We start from the raw sequence: 20,921 nt of genomic DNA, 5'->3' as shown, positions 1-20,921 counted from the left end.
TAGATCTTAATGCAAAAAAACACAATACATAATTTAAAAGAAGATGTTACGCTGAGTAAATAAATACCAAACATGTCACGCTTTAAAATTGTGCACACCCATGCAACAGCAACAACAATTTTACTGTCCATAGGCTTTAAAAACCTTTACAGGTTACCACTTTAGGTTTATAGCGCAGGTCTGGTGCTAGAATCACTGCCCATGATCTGACGTTCATGGTGATAGCTCACTGTTTGCGTGCGTGCGAGAACAAAGTGTGTGTTCCCCTTTGAGAGCATGCATGGGGGAACAGAGGCACTTTAATTTTTTTTACATTATTTATTTATTTTTATACTGTCACTTTAAAAACATTTTGTTAATAACTTTTATTGCTGTCACATGGAACATCCCTTGTGACAGTAATAGACATGCGACAGGTACCTTTTATGGACAGATCTGGGGTCAATAAGACCCCAAACCCCTCCTCGGCCCTTAAAAGCATTTCATCATACCAGGATCGGTGTGATCAAATGCTTTTCCTTTTTTAAAATGCTGCCGTTTATATCTGAGTAAACTGGAAGTGATGTAAGGTCATCACTTCTGGGTTAATATATCATAGAGCTGATCAAAGTCAATCTAGTCTGCATTCTGCTCTTTGATCAGCTGGCAGAAATGGGATGGCAAATCCTGATAAAGCCACAGAAGGCGATGGGAGGGGGGTGGCCTCCCCCTCTCACTGCTTATAATAGCAATCGAGCAGCTTTCCACTGTAAAGGTGAACTGACACTTTAAGGTACATCTATTATGCCTTTAAATCAGCTGAAGCATTCACTACAGTAATTCTGCTGAGAGTTCGGCATCCCTGGAAGTCAGTACATTGGAGATGGGGAGGTGGGAAGGGTGCCCTATGTTAGTTCAGGTAGGCTGTACGGGGGGGGAAGGGGGCAGTAAGGTAGGCTGTATGGGGGGGGAGGTCAGGTAGGCTGTATGGGGGGGGGCAGTCAGGTAGGCTGTATGGGGGGGGGGGGGAAGGGGACAGTCAGGTAGGCTGTATGGGGGGAAGTCAGGTAGGCTGTATGGGGGGGGGGCAGTCAGGTAGGCTGTATGGGGCCCCATGATTGCTAACAGCAGCCATGATGACACTGATACTCCCTTTTACTATAGTGACATGTCTAGCAAAGGTCAGTGATTCCACTGTTGCTATTGTGACCCCTCTAGAAAAACCGAGGCCTCTGTAGTGATGACACTGCTACTCTTTGTGGCTATGGTGACATGGCCTTAAGAGGCCAGGCCTCTGTAGTGATGAAACTGCTGCTCCCTGCTGATGGTGACATATCTAGCAAAGGTCAGACCCCTGTAATGATCACATTGATGCTGCCTGTTGCTATGGGGACCCCTCTAGAAAAGGCCAGGTTATGTCATGATGACAATACTACTCTTTGTTTCTATAGTGACTTATCTACAAAAGGTCAGACCTCTGTGATGATGACACTTCTACTGTCTGTTGTTATGGTGATATGTCTAGGGATATGCCCTGGAGTGGTCCCACTGTTTTTTTCCTGTTGCTCTGGTGACCCCTCTAGAAAATACCAAGCCTCTCTAATGACATTGCTACTCCCTTTTGCTGCGGTAATGTGGCTAAAAGAGACCAGGCCTCTGTAGTGATGACACCGCTTCTTCCCGCTGCTATGGTGATATCTCTAAAAAAAAGGTCAGGCCTATGTACTGATGACACTGGCTATGATCCAATTTTATCAATAGGAACTTTGGACTCTTGGATGTCTGTTTGGTGCTCTTATCAGACTGTATATACTTGGATTCTCACTATGGATTCCCCCCTTTTCTATAGAGTGTCTCTGTTTAAAGGGGTGCTACCAAACTGAAGCTAGTGTGCTGACTGAACCACTGAAATGGAAAGATTTTAGTGGGGCGCATATGGACATACAGGTAAAGAACTGCTACACCAAGCTCAGGGTTGGTTACAATTTTTACCCATTGTCAATACAAATAAAACAATCTCATTTCAGCATATTTACACAGTGACAATATTCTACGCTGGATAAGAACCAATAAAATAAGGAAATGTTCTGTATTAAAGAAGTGATCCTCTGGGCTCCAAAGGTTGTATGAGTATAGAATCCGGTATTGGAAATCAGGCCCTAACTATGCTTTTCCAATCTCAGTTGTACAAGATGTGGATCGCATTGAAATCAAAATAAAGAATTGAAATCTTCTTTACCTGCTTTGCGTTTACCAATGTGGGTCACCTGGAGCATACTGGGGAGTGGGGTGTCTGCCCATGGGCCATACGGTGTGCTGATGGTAAGCAATGCAGAGAAGCCATGGCAGGTATAAATTTCCAGCATTCTGCGAGAAATTTGCTTTGCCTGTACTGTACACTGTTCATATATTACAATGTCCACCTTGGCATTGTAACAACCAAAATGCTGTACCTGGGCCTGTGTATATGTATACAAATTTTGTTTTCACTTTGTTATTATAGGGTATTGACTGACACAGATTGACAAAAAAAATTGGTTGAAACTATTGTAGTATCAGGCTGCAACATGACGAAATTGAAAAAAGTGAAATATGATCTGAATACTGAATGCAATATACAGTGCTTTGAAAACGTATTCATACCCCTTGAAATTTTCCACATTTTGTCATGTTACAACCAAAAACGTAAATGTATTTTATTGGGATTTAATGTGATAGACTGGTTTGCATTTGTATTCAGTCCCTCGGAGTCAATACTTTGTAGAACCCCCTTTTGCTGTGATTACAGCTGCAGGTCTTTTTGGGTATGTTTCTACCAGCTTTGCACATCTAGAGAATGACATTTTTGCCCATTATTCTATGCAAAATAGCTCAAGCTCTGTCAGATTGGATGGAGAGCGTCTGTGAACAGCAATTTTCAAGTCTTGCCACTGATTCTCAATTGGATTTAGATCTGGACTTTGACTGGGTCATTCTAACATGAGTATGCTTTGATCTTAACCATTCCATTGTAGCTCTGGCTGACTTCTTTTGGCTTTCTTTCAACAATGGCTTTCTTCTTGCCACTCTTCCATAAAGGCCAGATTTGTGGAGTGCACGACTAATCGTTGTCCTGTGGACAGATTCTCCTACCTGAGTTGTGGATCTCTGCAGCTCCTCTAGAGTTGCCATGGGCCTCTTGGCTGCTTCTTTAATTAATGCTGTCCTTGCCTGGCCTTTCAGTTTAGGTGGACGGCCATGTCTTGGTAGGTTTGCACTTGTGCCATACTATTTCCATTTTTGGATGATGGATTGAACAGTGCTCCATGAGATGTTCAAAGGTTGGGCTATTTTTTTATAACTTAACCCTGCTTTAAACTTCTCCACAACTTATCCCTGACCTGTCTGGTGTGTTCCTTGGCCTTAATGATGCTGTTTGTTCACTAATGTTCTCTAACAAACCTCTGAGGGCTTCACAGAACAGCTGTATTTATACTGAAAATACATTACGCACAGGTGGACTCTATTAATTAGGTAAATCTCTGATGGGTTTCAAATGAAGAAAATATAATATCTCACAAATACTTAGCTAATTAGGATGTGGCCTGATTTGTGGTAGGTGTGCCTATATGTGTCTATATGTCACGCATCTTTTTCTGTGGAAGGGTGTCTAGGAGTGATCCAGCTCTTTTTAGATCTTTTTAGATCAGTTCCCAGGACAGACATGTTAATCCTATTTATGAATATGTGAATTTCTGACACATTCACGGTAGTTTTTCTGACATTCACTGACTTCAATTGTCTCCTATTGTAGTGCAGTTTACTATACTACAACGTATGCATTATTTTCCAATATAGTAGCTTTTAAACTGCTACTCCCTGTTGACCCTGTTATTGTGACATGGCTAAAAGAGGTCAGGCCTCTATAGTGATCCCACTGATGTTGCTTTTTGCTATGGTGCCCCCCCCCCAAAAGAGGCCAAGCCTCTACAATGGTAACATTGCTACACCTGTTACTTTAGTGACGTTTCACAAAGGTCATGCATCAGTGGTCCCACTGTCACTGCCTCCAGAAGAGGCCAGGCCTCTATAGTGATGACACCTCTACTCCCTGTTGTTATGGTAATATGTCTAAAAGCAGTCAGACATCTGTAATGATGACATTTGCTTTTTTCTGCTATGAACAAACTGCTCTGAACCAACCCTTTTTAAACCCTGAGCTCAACTGTTCATTCAATTTTTAAACACTGGGCTCAACTGTTTATTCTGTTTTTAAATTCTGGGCTCAATTGTTCATTCTATTTTTAAATCCTGGGTTAACCTGTTCGATCTATTTTTAAATCCTGGGCTCAACTGTTCAATCTATTTTCAAATCCTGGGCTCAACTGTTCATTCAATTTTTAAACCTTGGGCTCAACTGATCATTCTGTTTTTAAACCGTGGGCTCAACTGTTCATTCTATTTTTAAAATCATGGAGTCAACTATTTGACCTATTTTGAAATTCTGGGCTCAACTGTTCATTCTATTTTTAAAGTCTGTGCTCAACTGATCATTCTGTTTTTAAACCCTGGGCTCAACTGTTCATTCTATATTTAAATGTTTAAAATCATGGACTCAACTGTTTGATTTATTTTTAAATCCTGGGCTCAACTGTTCATTCTATTTTTTATTTTTTTTGATGTGAGAATGGAGTTAACAAATAGCCACAACATTTGGCCAGTAGGACAATACAAAATTGAAAACATACAGTTTGTTATTATAGTATGAGAACCAGGTATCAGTGCTGGGTCAAAGGATGGACGTTAAGAAACAGAAAAAAAAAAAGATAGATGGCGGCTGGTCTAACAACTAGCAGATGATGGAATGAGGAGAGGCTTTAGCTGCTAAAGCATAAAATATATTTTAATTGGAGGGTAGGATATCAATTGGAGGGTCATTGTTTAACAGTCTGGTTTGAAACCATTGTGTATATTGAAAACATTGTACAGTACTATTGATTTTAGGGTATCTGTAGGCAAGGTTTGAATGAAAGATTTGCAGATATCAAAGAATTTTTGGACCCGTGACTGCTTATGCAAGGAGGCCTCCACCCATTCCATGTGAAAAACAAAGAATCGGTGGGGGGATTCCAGGTAGATCCACTTATGTAAAATGGTTTTCGTGCTAGAAGGGATATGATAATTAAGAGTTGTTTACATCCTCTTGAGATTTTAACTCCTGGTATGTTGTTTAGGCCAAAGAGTGCCCATTCAGGGGTTAGAGGTAAGTAGTTTATTAAGTGTGTGGTAGCATAATGCACAACTGTGTTCCAGAATCGTTTAATCTTGGGATATGCCAGAAGGCATCTAATTGTCCACAGGCAATTCAGGAAGCAGGAAGAGGAGTTTAGGCCCATAGGTTATGAGCGATGTGGAGATATATAAGTATAATGGAAAAACCAAACCATCATCATTGTACATTGTAGCTTTAATTATTCGCCTGGAAAAACATGATTTTAAAAGCATGTCAACCTAAAGTTGGGACAAAATCTTGGTCCATTTGGTAAGACCAGCTGTAGTGGAGGTATAGTCCAGCGTTTGCCAGAAAATATTGTTTAAGGTGAAGATAGCTTTTTTACTAGGGTTTGGATAGCCTAAAAGTGTGTCCAATGAATTAGTCCAGTCCTTATGAGTACATTTCTTAATAGAAGAGATGATGTAGGATTTCACTTTTAGGAAAAGGATTGGGTTGGTAGACAAGTATGGAAACTTCTCTAGGGCTGTATTGGAGGGGAGAGGTCACTTATTGTTAACATCCACCAAGGATTTTATAAAATGAAGATTTGCATGGTGCCACTGTTTAAGGTTGTTAAGTCCAGAGGACTTTGGGATATCTGAGTTGTTCCATAAGGGGAGGAAAAGAGATGCATGGCTATTAAGCAATGCAGCATGTGCGTATTTCGTGCCATGCCAACCATGTAAAGAATAGGAGGAGATTCACTGACACCTCGGTGGGAAGGAGCTGTTTATGTATATGAAGAACATACAATAGGTTATTTCTTAGGATCATGTTTTGGTCAAGTTCAGTGTCCATGTACATCGAGGTGCCATGAATCCAATCCCTTATGCATCTAGTTAGAGATGCTAAGTTATACAGTTCTAGGTCTGGAAAATTGAACCCTCCATTGCTGGGGGGTTGCTGTAAGGTACAAAGACCTATTGTTGCTCTCCTGCTGCCCCAGGTGAATTCTCGGAACATCTTATAGATATGTTTGAGATCAGAGTGTTTAAGAAGTAGAAGGAAGACTTGTATGGTATAAAAAAGTTTAGGAAAGGCTACCATTTTTATCAAGCTTATTCTGCCCATGTAGGAGATATTGAACTGTGCCCAAGCAGTGAGGGATGCTTTAATGGAGTGAAGCAAAGGAGGGATTTTACCCTTGTATAGATTATGAGGGTTTTTGGGTATGACTACTCTGAGGTAAGACATTTTTTTCTTTACACCAAATAAAAGGGTAGAGATTGCTCCAAGGGGGCTTGTGACGGTTAGTTAAATAGAGTGCCTTTGATTCATCAAAATTGATGGAGTAACCTGAGATTAAACCAAATGATTAATGAGAGACTTTATGCTGGGAAGAAAGAACTTTGGGTGGGAAATGTATAGGAGCAGGTCGTCCGCAAAAGCAGTGACTTTAATAGTTTTATGGCCAATAGTTATACCTTGGAAAGCAATTTGGGATTCTAGAAGGTGAAGGTGGGGGTCCAGTGCGCAGTTAAAAGAATGGAGAAAGAGGGCATCCTTGCCTGGTGCCTCGGGACATTGATATTGGAGAAAAAAGTTGGTTTTTGAAAATGATCTTGGTACAGGGGTTATGATAAATATATTGTATGAAGGAAGAAAATATATGTTCAAAAGCCCTAGTAGAAAGAATGTGATTCAGAAGTGACCAGTCAAGTTTGTCAAAAGCCTTCTTGGCATTAGGGCTCAAGAGTAACAAGGGAGGGAGAGAAGAGGGATGTTGTTTAGCCTGGACTGTAGCAACAATTGCAGTTCTGATGCCTATAGTAGAATGGTTTGCGAAGGAAGCCCAACTGGTGAGGGGTAAACAATGTGGGGATGTAGGTTTGGATACGATCTGCCATGATTTTAGCTAATAATTTATAGTCTGTATTGAGTAGTGATATAGGACGGTAAGAATCAACTAATTCAGGGTTTTTCCTTGGTTTTAAAATTAAGGTTGTGTATGCCTCATTAAACACTGGATAGGGGGTAGTATGGTCAAGGAATGAGTTTTAAAGATCCATGAGTATCGGGGATATTTCCGCAGATAGGAGCTTGTAAAAGTCAGCCGGATAACCATTTGATCCTGGAGTTTTTGTTAATTCTATTTTTAAACTCTGGGCTCAGCTGTTCATTCTATTTTTAAATCCTGGGCTCAACCGATCAATCTGTTTTTAAACTCTGGGCTCAACTGTTCATTCTATTTTTAAACCCTGGGCTCAACTATTTGATCTATTTTGAAATCCTGGGCTCAAATGTTAATTCTATGTTTAAACTCTGGGCCCAGTTGTTCATTCTATTTTTAAACCCTGGGCTCAACTGTTCATTTTATTTTTAAACTCTGGGCTCAGATATTCATTGAGGTTTAAATCCTGGGCTCAATTGTTCATTCAATTTTTAAATCCTGGTCTCAACTGTTCATTCTGTTTTTAAATCCTGGGCTCAACTGTTTTAATCACCTGGGTTCAACTGTTAATTCTATTTTTAAATCGTGGGCTCAACTGTTCATTCTATTTTAAACCTTGGGCTCAACTATTCATTCTATTTTTAAACCTTGGGCTCAACTGTTCATTCTATTCTTAAACCTCCTCCACTCTTTCTACCACTCCATCCCCCACAGCTATTTCCTCCTGTACCACTATCCCCTCCCTCCTAGATTGTAAGCTCCAAGGAGTAGGGCCCTCGAACCCCTCGTGTATTGCACTGTATTGTTACTGTACTGTCTCGTGTACTGTCTCCCATTATAATGTACAGCACTGAGCAAACTGTTGGTGCTATATAAATACTGTATAATAATAATAATAATAATAATAATAATAAAACCCTGGGCTCAACTGTTCATTCTATTTTTAAATCCTGGGCTCAATTGTTCATTCTATTTTTAAATCCTGGGCTCAACTGTTCATTCTATTTTTAAATCCTGGGCTCAACTGTGTGATCTATTTTTAAATCCTGGGCTCAGCTGTGTGATCTATTTTTAAATCCTGGGCTCAACTGTGTGATGTATTTTTAAATCCTGGGCTCAACTGTTCATTCTTTTTTTAAACCCTGGGCTCAGCTGTTTATTCTATTTTTAAATCCTAGGCTCAACTGTTAAATCTATTTTAAAATTTTGGACTCAGCTGTTCATTCTATTTTTAAACCCTGTGCTCAACTGTTCATTCTATTTTTTAACCCTGGGCTCAACTGTTTGATCTATTTTTAAACGGTAACTCCAATTTCGCAAGACAAAAAATAGCAAGTAAAAAAAAATATATAGCATGTATAATTGCGACACAAGTCATATTGTAATTGAGTGTTATTAAAAATTACCTTTTCTTTTTAATCTGCAGCACTGTGATTTTCTGTAAAATGCAATGCAATATGGCTACCTTGAAGTGTTCTGTACATAGAATGTGTACAGGATACCCCCCAGAAACATCATTTCCTGCTTGTGTGATTGGCTCACTGATTTTCCCAGATGTCTGTACTATGATACAAGTCAGATTTCAGGCATCCCCTGCAACAAAAATGTCATTTTTGGTGAGATACTCCCAATAGGAAATCACGTCTAAAGGGATGCAAACCCTGCCACTTTCCTCATTAGAGCCCTGCAGCAGCTAATTGATGATTGGGAAACCACTCCCATTAGATTCACTCAGCACATGACAATAATCGTATTATTGCCTTGAAAAATATACCGTATTTCTTGAAGCTGATTTCAATCTTGCAACCTCAGTTGAGGAAACTACAAGTGCATTCAGCCTATATCCAATGCTTTTTGAATATTTTAGTACAGATTCTTCCTCAGGGAAAGGATACCACTCTAAAACATTAATTTGCAATATTTAAACCTCATATATATATTATTTATGGTCCAAGAATTGACAAAGCAACTTTACAGATTTTACATACCACCAAAAAATAGGATGAGGTAATCGCTTGACAGGCAGAAACCACAGGTGCCACGTTGAAGAAAACTGTAGTAATGAAGTGTATCAGTTAATATAATGTCCTATATATTGATGTCCCAAAGATATAACACTAGATAAAAATATATAAAAAAAAATACTGTCTTTTTATAATATAATAGGGACAAAGAGTAAACCAGATGTTCAATATGTATAACATATGAACAAATATATTAATTAGACACTTAAATCACTCTAATATATGAGCAGATATATTGGTTAAACATTTAAATCACTCTTTATCCCCCTCTAATTAGAGATGTACTATCAATAAGCAGAATGAAGCGTGGTACATGTAGTTCCACCTGGGACCAAACACCATTTAACAGCTGCCTCCAAGTCGCAAAAGGTATAAATGGTATATTTCTCCTCCCATTCACTGAAGCACATCTGCCCGGGGGAAGGATGGCGCCTGTAATGTGATTCCCGGTGTTCTACACAAATGCGTAGGTGCCGCTGTGTCCTATGCACTAGCGTGAATGGGAGGAGAAATATACCAATTATACTTTTTTTGGATATTATATAAGGTGCTAAGTATTGCAACTTGGAGGCAGCTGTTAAATGGTGTTCGGTCCCAGGCGGAACTACATGTACCACTCTTCATTTTGGACTTCTTGATGGGTTATAGTCTGAATGGCAAATCTTTCACGGCTCATCTACTCTAGCATCGTGTTTTACATGTACATGGTGAATACCAAAAATGTAAGTGATCATCTTTAACAAAAAACCTTTACAACACCTAATTCGTTTCTCCCCTGCTTTATTGATAGTACATCTCTAATTAGAGGGAGCTAAAGGGTGATTTAAATGTTTAACTAATATATCTGCTCATATATTAGAGTGAGATAAAGAGTGATTTAAGTGTCTAATTACAATAGTTGTTCTTATGTTATACAGATTGAATGTCTAGTTTACTCTTTGTTCCTATTATATTATCAAAAGACATAGTATTTTTTTAGATATTTTTGTCTAGTGTTGTATCTTTGGGACATCAATGTATAGGACATTATACTAACTGATACACTCCATTACTACAGTTTTCTTTAAAGTGGCACCTGTAGTTCCTGCACATCAAGCGATTACCTCATCCTATTTTTTTTGGGGGGGGACTCATTCTCCAAAACACAGCAGAGCATTTTCACTTTGACCAATTTTGGTGGTATGTAAAATCTGTAAAGTTGCTTTGTCAATTCTTGGAGCATAAATAATATATATTTGAGGTTTAATTGTTGCAGATTAATGTTTTAGAGCGGTATCCTTTCCCCGAGGAAGAATCTGTACTAAAGTATTCGAAATGAGTTGGATATAGGCTGAATACACTTCTAGTTTCCTCAACTGGGGTTGCAAGATGAAAATCAGCTTCAAAAGATACTGTTTATTTTTCAAGGTAATAATATGAGTATTGTCTAATTAACATGCTGTCAACAATTGTCATGTTTTATTGGGGAAATATGTATTTGATGTATTAATAAAATTTAAACCTTTTTTTAAATCTGTTTGGTTTACTTGTATTCCAAGGTTGCCTTAAAAACTCCACCAAATGTAAGGTATAAACTGTTTTAAGTGTATAAGGCTAACCTTAGGACTTCTGTTTAGTTTTTATTTCTGTCTCTGTTCCTGCTGGGTATTTCCTACCCCAGTGTTAACATTGCCAGAAGGACAGAAAATGAGGGGAAATCTCCCCAGGTGGGACACCACAATATAAATATGTAAGACCACCACATAAAGAGTTCATATGTTCATATGTAGCCAGAACATCAATAAACCATTTCAAAGGTTTAAGGATATTCCTGAGCACCAATAGCTTAATGGACTGAGCTGACCAGCACAATTGGAATTCTCCTACATTAAGTTCCAGGAATGCACTTTAAGCACTTGCATTTGGTGCAAATGTGTGCAAAGCAATAGTTTCTTGCAGGGTGCATATGGACATACAGGTTAATTGCTACACTGAGGTCATGGCTGGATCTACTAGATCAGCCACACATTGCTTCCCATTAATACAAATAAAGCAAACTCAGCATATAGTATTTACACACTAACAATATTCTATGGTGGATAAGAGCCAATAAAAAAAACTCTGTAGCGATGACACTGCATACTCACAGTTACTATGGTGACATGTCTAGCAAAGCTCAGGTCTCTGTGACAATGCCATTGTTGCTATGATGACCCCTTTAGAAAAACCCAGGCCTCTGTAGTGATGACACTACTACTTCCTGTTGCTATGGTGACATGTCTAGAAAACATCAGGCCTCCATGGTGATGACACTGCTACTGCCTGTTGCTATGGTGACGCCACCTGGAAAAACCCAGACCTCTGCAGTGATGACACTACTACTTCCTGTTGCTATGGTGACATGTCTAGAAAACGTCAGCCCCCTGTGATGATGACACTGCCACTGCCTATTACTATGGTGACCCCACTGGAAAAGGCCAAGCCTCTGTAGTGATGACACTGTTTTTATGTGGACATGTCCCTCTGCTGCTCTCAAAACTTACTATGGAAACACATGTGTTTTTAGTGAAAATCTTTTTCATCTGTCATAAATCTTTTGCAAAACTTTGTTGCTTTCTAGGGCTGCAAATGGAGAAAGACCTCCCCTTATTACTTGCATAGTGCTATGGTGACCAATATAGAAGGGGACAGGCCTCTGTAGGGGGTAGCACTGCTACTCCCTGTTGCTATAGTGACAGGTCTCACAATGGTCAGGAAACAATATCTGGTGTAATTCAGCACTCTGGTGGATATATAAATTATATACTGTATGTATCCTTAAATAGTTAGCTTTAAATGGTCCAAATAGATACCTGATCTGTCCAGAAATAGCAGCGAAGTCCAGTAAGAAAAAAATGCTCTGCTGGTTTTAATCAGATAGGATGATTAAAATAAACACATGAAAGAGTGAGTATCAATGCTCCCCGAGGTATGGGCAGATACTAATTAAAAAATCGTCAACTACTGTCTGACTGCTAAAGGCTGCCTCCTTGTCCAGGCTGGGAACCCAGTGGCTGCTAGAGAAGATGGGAGGGTTGGAATGGGATTCCAGGCAGCAGTATGGTGTATTAGGGAAATAAACAGTTAGAAATGCACTCACAAGCGCCAGGCAGCAGTATAGTGCAGTAGTTCATTTTATTGGGAAATGAACAGTTAAAAATGCGCTCACAAGCACTCTGTGAACAAAGGCTTGTAATTATGGAGAAGATGTGCAGGATCCAGGGTCTGGAGTGTGGGATGGATGGAAACCTTTGTGAACTGTTGTAGTTGGGATTCCTCCACTGGAACCAGTATAAAGACCTGCTGCCGCTGACTTCCCTTTGAAGCACCACTGAGAAGAACTGTCCGGAGTGCTGGAGCTTGTAATTGATAGTGAGACGCGTTTCAAAGGCAACATCCGCCTTCTTCTTCAGTCTAGAAACTGGATGCTGCATGTCTTCTCCATGGCGACAAGTCTTTCTTCACAGAGTGCTTCTGGGTGCATTTTTAACTGTTCATTTCCCAATAAAAGGAACTACTGTACTATACTGCTGCCTGGCACCCCTATCTCTCCCCCCTCTCACAGAGATCAGGCCTTGGAAGTTGTTGCCTGTTGTTATAGAGACCCCTCTAGAAAAGACCAGGTCTCTATAATGATGACATTGCTACTCCCTGTTGTTATGGTGACATGTCTAGAAAAGCTCAGGTCTCTGTAATGATGACACTGCTACTGCCTGCTGCTATGGTGACCCCAGTAGAAGAAGCCAGGCCTATGTTGTGATGACACTGCTACTCCCTGTTGCTATGATAACATGTAGAAAATTGGTGGCCTTTGTAATGATGACTATTGTCTTTTTCTTGCTATGAGCCAATTTTATCAATAAAACATTTGGACTCTTGGAAGTTTGTTTAGTGCTCTCATTGAACTATATTTTACATGGATTCTCACTCTGGGGTTTACCCCCTTTTCTCAGGAGTGTCTCCATTTTGTGGTGAGCTGCCACACCAGAGCTGGTGTGCCCACTAATAATTGGATTGACCCATTGAAACTCTGTATCCAGCGCATCACTTTTACTTGTGTTTAAATACAATAGCTAGGAGTGTGGATTCTTCCATCCACGCAATTTACTGTGGATGGGGGAGTTGACTGATTTCTTTCTTTCAGACAATGGTGGAAATGTTTTGCATAAAAGAAGTGATCAGAGCCAAAGTGCGCACTAAAGGTTGTATGTGTATAAATTCCAGCATTGTAAATCTAGCTCATGACTATGCTTTTTCTATTTCTAGCAATCAAATCCTAAAAAATCAAAAGAAAGATTTGAAAACTCGTTATATATTTTTATGGTATAAAGTGCAGCGCTGCCCTTTACACCATATTCTATAAGGAGTTGTTACCTTTACCTTTGTGCTAGCTGCTTCAGATTTATTTCCAGCGCTCGCCTATACATGACATTCTTTATATATTTTTGCCAAATAGAACCCTCTTTGTCAAAGCCAATCACACTGCCCTTTTCTATCCCGCTCCTTTAGCACCCTTATTTACAAACATATGCAGTGCCAAGACAAGGTCATCCATTGCCCATGGTGAAGATTGGGAAACTGCATCTTCCTCCCATTCCGAGTAGAGGAAGGGACTGGGGTAATAGCAAAGCACACAGTACACTGTTCCAAAATGTACTGTATGTAGTGATTGCATGTGCACCGTCTGACTTCACCCCCCTTGTCCTGGCCCTGCAAGTCAACAATGGCAGCTGACATATTTCAATTTTCACAGGTTCCCTTTAAAGAGAATCTGTCCCAAAGCAAAACACTAGCTTGCATATGCTTTATTTGAGATGGCCATTCCCTGATACATGTGCAGAATACTAGTTATGAATCTATGAAGCTAAACCTACTCATTGAGTCACTACCTGAGCTGCTTCTTTCAATGAAAAATCACAGAGGCATTTTGGTTGATATCAGAGTACCTTTAAAGTGGTCCTAATGCCCAAATCACACTGGTGACAATGGGGTGCATCTGACCCTGAACCCAATAAATGCTGCTTCCTTTCTGGGCAAAAATCTGCAGACTCTCAATTGCCATTGAGTGAGCAGCTATTAAGAAACATTTTGTAAGTATGGCCAGCAAGATGGCAGCAACATAGAAGCAGAGTGGGCACTAAGCAATTCCAGCAGGTTATAACCAGTGACAGAACCTCTAGTGTAACATGGGCTCTGCAACAGAATTAGCAGAGACATGGGAATCACTAGTCTGACAAAGCTGGAGAAAGGATCTGTGTTTGAGTGAGGAACTGATTGGCTGGCTGTGTGTGCCTGAGCATCACCCTTCGCCACATGATCCACCATTACAGCTCTGTTCAAGTTTTGACAATTGGACAGAGCCTGGAGCTCCTGATAGGTGAGTTTTAGGTGGTTTATACATCCAGAAATCCACATTGTCTTTATCATATACATATTTCTCATTTTAAATAATCAATTTTAGCATATTTGGTGCTGCAATTTGCTTGAATAGCTGTAATTTGAATTGTCTGATAAACCTGCTTGAATACATAATGAAACCTCAACGTGACATGAGAAGTAATCACCTTTTGTAATCTGAGTTATTTTGATGACAATGTGATGTTACAGATTTCTGTTTTTCACTGTACTTTTGTTTGTGAATACTTCCTTTTTATTGCTGGATTTTATTTATTTGTGATTTTTACATTAAAGGATTGTGCTGGATCCTTCTGGAGGCTTATATTTGGATGAAAATGGGACACAGCAGAAACAGTGGGCATGGTGGGATTTCAGCCAGCACGTGCACGCTCCTCCTTTTCAGACAATCACCTTGAAGCTCAATTCCAACATTGAAGTAAAAATGTTGACCCAGGATCGTATTTTTCTGACATGCACAAGAGAGAAGGAGAAAGTAACATTCAATGTTGGGTCTAAACTGATGGTACGTAAAAACACAATTTCAAAGCAATGTAATGTGGGGTTGGTTTGAAAAATGGAAACTCCTTTGTATGGTGCAGGGAATTAGTAGAAGCCTGTACTGAGACTTCACCTGTCCTGAAAATGCTAGCTGCCTTGTTGCCCTGCTAATCCATTAATGTCTTTGGCCATTAAGCTAGATGTAAACCCTAACTGAATGACATATAGTTTGCTAAAGCACTGTGGATGATAAACATTTTTTTTTTATAAATTACAGTTTTCACCTTTTTTGTTATCATTCTTTGTTACATCTCAGTGCTGCATGGTTCTGTCTGCCTTTTTGTAGCCGCTTCTTCTCTACATGCAGTGTACCTGTGTCCAGACTATGGACATTTTTAACACATAACTTAAAGTATATCTAAACCCAAAACCAAAACTATAAATTAATTGCAGATTACTGGGTGTTGTGGCTGCATAGGTTTTCTCTTTCAGGTTTTTTCTTTTATCTTCATCCTTGGATGGCTATGTTATTCATCCACTGTATCTGTTAAGGGAGCCATAATTGTCACCCTAGGCTGATCTTCTGGTATGGACTACAAACATGTCCGTATCTCTTTGTGACGGACCTCCTGGAACCCAGCCTGGGTGCTTCCGTCAGAGAACTACTTCCTTGCTGCTGGCACAAAGGAACAAGGTATTATAGCAGGACATTGCATGCAAGAACTAGACGACACTAGCTTAGGTGCAAACAGGAACTGAACTTTATTGAAAATTCACAACGAAGTTATACCACACAAAATCAGATAAGAGCTTGATCACATTATCCCAAACAAAGCAAACTTTAAACAGTAATATCTTCAGTACATCTAAAAGTACATCTAATGAACAGCTAGCAGCTAACTGTAACCTAATTAAACAATGATCTAATTAACAATAAGCTAACCAACAGGAAGGCATCCAGACCAGTCAGGGAGTCCACCCCAGACAGTCAGGCAACCACAACCCTGAATACACAAAGTACAATACACATGCTGTCTTTCAGGTGTTTGACTTTCATTTGTGTAATCTGTCCACTAGAGAAGTCATTATAAGACAAAACTCATTCAATATTCCAACAGTCTAGAAAAGTGGAATTAATTTATCTTCATAGATTTCTTGAGAGGGTTTGTTGATAAATATTTCTTTCCCAAGTAAAGTAGCTTCTCCAACCCAATCTGTAGGAGGGCCACCATATTTCTTATGACCATTAACCTGTACAAGATTAATATTACACCTTTTACATCCACTCCAGAAGGGAAGCTTTATTGTCTTGATTCAGAGAATTAATCCAAGCCTCGCTCTCAGTGTTTATCATGTTGTTGTCCATCATTAGAGAAGGATCTGCTCTCTTCATGTGTTCAGAGGCTGACGTGAGCTCTTTGCCATGCTCTGACCGGGAGAAGCAGACAGAATCCCTGGTCTCCTCCATGGGCATAATCAGTTGGTAGAAGGCTAGCCCCCTAGCCCTCTCCAAAAGCCCCTGTCCCGGTTGGGTCTGTCACACTCTTTATCTTCATTACATGACGGCAGGGCAATTGGTAGTTTACAGATAACAGCTAGGAAGGAAGGTATTCTTTGGTGCTGCTCACAGAAAGTAAGGACACTGCATTTGTGGCATGAGGTATTTTCTGTATTTGCTGCAAATATTCTTAGACTGAATGAAAGATAAAACTAATACAGTCACACATCTGTGGACTGTAAGCTGCAATATGATTTAGGGGTGGAGAAGCCCTGAAACCCTCTTCTCGGTGAGAAAAGGTGACAAACAACTGTTTTAAAGATGAGTAAGAATGGGGTTAAGGAATCTTGTTCTTTTCTGAGTAGAAACAGAGAAGAATTAGAGGTAAGGAGAGGATGGCAATTAGGAATATTTGCACATCTCCTGAAAAAGACAGAGAAAAGACTTTTGACATCTTTTTTTTTATATAAGGGTATCATCTCCATAAGAGGGGGCGACGTTTTGTCATGAGGAAGGCTTTTCAGTACAGTAGCTCTGGTGGGCTTAGAGAGGAAAGATTAGACACAAGAGAACCCTCAGTAGATGGTGATTTTGTCTGGGAGGGGCAGAGGGATGAAAATTGCATAGTAGAAGATGCATAATGCAGAGTAAAGTGGACAGTGGGGCCTGAAACCTCAACCATCGGCAGCTGTCTTAATATATTGATTGGGAAGTTGCCTCGTAGGGCATATGCACAGAGGATAAAGACACTCTGGAGATCTGCTGAATCAGGTTTTCCAAGGCATCCACACAGAATATTAGTTAAAAGTTGCAACCTTGAATAAAGATTTGGATTGTCTATCTCACCATGAATTCCTTCAGCCCAGAAATCTATAGCTTGAGAAATCACTGAAGTGACATGAGTGGGCTATTGGACCAGACCTGCTTGCAAAGGAGGTCTTTAGAAGAACCTCCAATTGCCTATCCACTGAGTCTTTAAATGAAGGGGCACCCTCAATAGAGATAGTGGTGTTAGCATTAAGTGAAAGAATGGCCAAGTCTACTGGCAGGACCATTTATTGCTAAATTCTGTGTCCATAGAATAACAAGGCTTCAAAATTATCAAAAGGGGGGAAATAACCTCTCCAAATTTGTGCATTAAATAAGGCCTCATTCAATCAGGCACTGGCACTGGATTTGCATGCATAAGCCGTTTTTTTTTCACATCTGCATCCACCCGAAGCTGCATTCAGACAGCCTATGGAAGTGGATACAGATGCAGCAACTGCACAGACACAGGTACATGCCAAAACAGGGGTGCAGGAGCAGGTGCACAGACGTGAACATGGTATGTCTGTTTTCGCACTGCAGAGTGTGCACTGTTTTGATCAATAAATCAACAGTAACCAGCATATGGTGAGAGGGTAAGAAAGTAACTTCCCTAAAGACACAAATCTCAATGTCATTCTGGCAGATTATCCACATCCCATTTGGTTTGTGTCACAGCATGTGCATCAGGCAATTCTATTGTTTTGGCAGATTTATAATCGGGGGAAGCTAAGGTAGAATCAAGCTTGTATGTCAGATGTGGTGGCTGGAAATTCAGCCTTAACCAAATAGGTCGCATGCAGTGTGTCCCTGTGAGGGAACTGGAGTTTTGGGGTCAGAGCAGTGACAGTGTTAGACCTTGCTCCGAACAGAAGGACCAGAAAGAACCACTTGACGTTTCCTCCGGGCCTGCAGCGAACTCACCATTATCTTCCCCTTTTGTTCTGACTCCTGAGCACCTACAATCCCACATTGCTAAATGAAGATATTCACTTGCAGGGTACTCATGGAATGGATGTGGAATAGGGGGGTTCTGCATGTCTGGTATGAAGGAGTCTTCTTAACCCGGGCATTAACAGAGTTCCAATGACTGTTTTCTTTTGAAGTTGGGCAACTGAGATTATAGCAATTGAACGGCTTGTACTGTCAGCAGAGAATGGCATCCAGAAGTGAACAACTAAGAGTTTGATAAGGACTATGTTGGTAGCTGAAAAGGAACTTCTGGTCAGGAGGTGGAAAAGAACCCCCAAATTTGAATGGGTGGACATTATAATAACATTACCCATTAGGCTGAATAGTAAGAAAATACAGTTAGGGAAATACACTAAGACTCCAAGTCCACTTACTCTTTTACCCTATGAAGCACTTATGTGCATAGCGCTGCGGCACCAGCTTGTAGAATAAGGATTTACCCCTGGTTCACATATCTGCGATCCTGCGGGCTGCGTTTTATGCGGGCACGAGAGCCCATTCATTTGGATGGACTCCCGTGCCCCAGAACACACAGGGAAGAAGTCCCTGCACTTCTTCTGAAAACGCAGCCCACATGGAACCTCGGTTCCCACTACGGTAGCATTTTCCAGTGCGGACGGCATGTCATTAGAACTAATGGCATCCACCTGCGGGTCCGCATTCTTCTGTGTGGATGGTGCGGCTGCACAGATTTTTGTTCGAATCCACAGCAGCATCACCCGCACGTATGTGAACCTAGCCATAATGTATACTACAGAGCCATCAAAACATCTACCAGGAACCAGTATGTTAAAGGCTACAGAAAAACCCTGCCTTATCTTGTCCACTTCAGCTTCATTTGTGGGCATACCGAGAGGGGTCTTGACGGTCTGGGTGCCATAGGAATGGACCACAGACCTGGACCTGTATAACACCCTACGTCTTATTGTACACATTGTGTCACCTGGTGAGCACCAAATGCAGAAACATTACAAGCCAGGCCCACGACTGCAGGGTCCAGATATGGTTCCTACAGTGTGCTTGAGGGTCCCTGAGCCAGAAATTGCTGGGCCATGAAGGCAGTAAATTTTGGTGAAAAGATATTGGCAAAATTTCCGCCAAGAAGAGAAACTGTCCTTCGCTAAAGGGCACTAGCAAAAAACTAGAGCTTCACAAAGTGAACAGGGTAACATGGAGAAACTAGGTTTGGACCCTGGTGAAGCTTTTGTCAGAGTCCAATCATCTGAAGGTAGTGTCATATCACCCATAATCTATGAATGAATTCCTGTTTATTATCTTTAACTATGATTAAGTTATTAGTACGAATGGTACACAATGCACTTCAACAGCACACATGCAATGCACAGTAACCTAATACTGAGTGTTGCCCTGCATTAGCAAAAATTCTGCAGGTGCAATTTTTAGCCCATTATGGTGTATTTCCAGCCTATTCAAATGAACAGGCTGTCCTAACAGTATGCGTGTTAACGTGTTGCCATAGTGCCAATGGGCCCTCATGGCTGATAAGCAGATACGTATATATAAAATCAACATCTCAAGAACATTTCAAGCCGCTACAGCTTGCACATGCATTACCATTGTGTTTTTGTTCTTCTCCTTGCAGTTAAAAGACCCTGACAGTCTCTCCCAGCTGCTGTCAAGGACTGCTGACGCTGAGTGCTACCTCTGTTCAAAACATCTTCAAATCAGCATTCTTTTGAATAACATCAGAGACTTATTAAGGATCTCACACAGTTCCCATAGCACTATTAAGACAATGCAAGAGTATGTAAAGCAGCTGCAGAAGTCACTTGGCTACATTACTGGACTTACTAGCAAACTGTCAGATTCTGCTGAAAAGCAAAAAAATAAATCAATACAACAAACTGTGACCACTGTGAAGAAAAAGCCTCACAGGACAGCATCGCTGAAAACTGAATGTAATGTCGTGGAAAATAAGAAAGACAGGCGAAAAGGCAATGGCAAGTAGAACGTGAAAACTAAAGGGAAACAATGCTGAGTTTTGTATGTCCAATTACATTTCATCTTTGCTTTAACAATTACTGAGTGATCATTCTCATAATTGTCATGGTAAACACATACCAGAATTCAACTAGGAATAAAGCAAATCGTATTGTCAATTGTGTACTCAATAAGTCAAATATTATACTTTAAAAGGAGAGATCAAGGCAAGCAGCTAAGTGATTGTAAAGGTTCAGACTAAAAAAAAAAATAACAAACATGTCGAACTTACCTGCTCTGTGCAATGGCTTTGCCCAGAGAATCCCCGATCCTCCTCTTCTTTGGTCCCAAACCAGTACTCCTGGCCCCTAGCCCCTGCTAAGTGATCCCAAAGCAAGCTGCTCGCTCTGGGGGCACTCGTGATTCCTCGCTCCTGAGCTGCCTCCTTGAATCTATGAGAGGCACAGAGCATGTCTCAACCCTGCCCCCCCCCCCCCCCGTTCCTTCCTCACTGGCTGTGATTGACAGCAGCGAAGCAGCAGCCAGTGGCTAATCGCTACTGTGTCTCAGCCAATGAGGAGAGAGAGACCCAGGAGAGCTTCTGCTCTCGTGCACATTGCTGGGCTCAGGTGAGTATAAATT

The 20,921-nt window shown here is 40.6% G+C and overlaps 1 protein-coding gene across 1 annotated transcript in view; it reads left to right on the top strand.

The window, feature by feature from the left end:
- The window catches only part of ERICH6B (glutamate rich 6B), a 258,727-nt gene extending 238,269 nt beyond the window's left edge, over window positions 1–20,458 (top strand). Inside the window, exons 12-13 of the mRNA XM_089678802.1 lie at window positions 14,858–15,086; window positions 19,942–20,458. Coding sequence (XP_089534928.1) covers window positions 14,858–15,086; window positions 19,942–20,307 — 595 coding nt within the window. The 3' untranslated portion in view covers window positions 20,308–20,458. The remainder of the gene's footprint in view (window positions 1–14,857; window positions 15,087–19,941) is intronic.
- The last annotated feature ends 463 nt before the right edge of the window (window positions 20,459–20,921 follow it).

This window comes from Staurois parvus, unplaced genomic scaffold, assembly GCF_062004578.1.
Source record: "Staurois parvus isolate SC_StPar_1 unplaced genomic scaffold, SC_StPar_1.0 ptg000017l, whole genome shotgun sequence".
In the NCBI taxonomy this organism is placed as follows: domain Eukaryota; kingdom Metazoa; phylum Chordata; class Amphibia; order Anura; family Ranidae; genus Staurois; species Staurois parvus.
The sequence above is the reverse complement of the archived record's forward strand: the minus strand, read 5'-3'. Positions and strand labels throughout refer to the sequence as shown.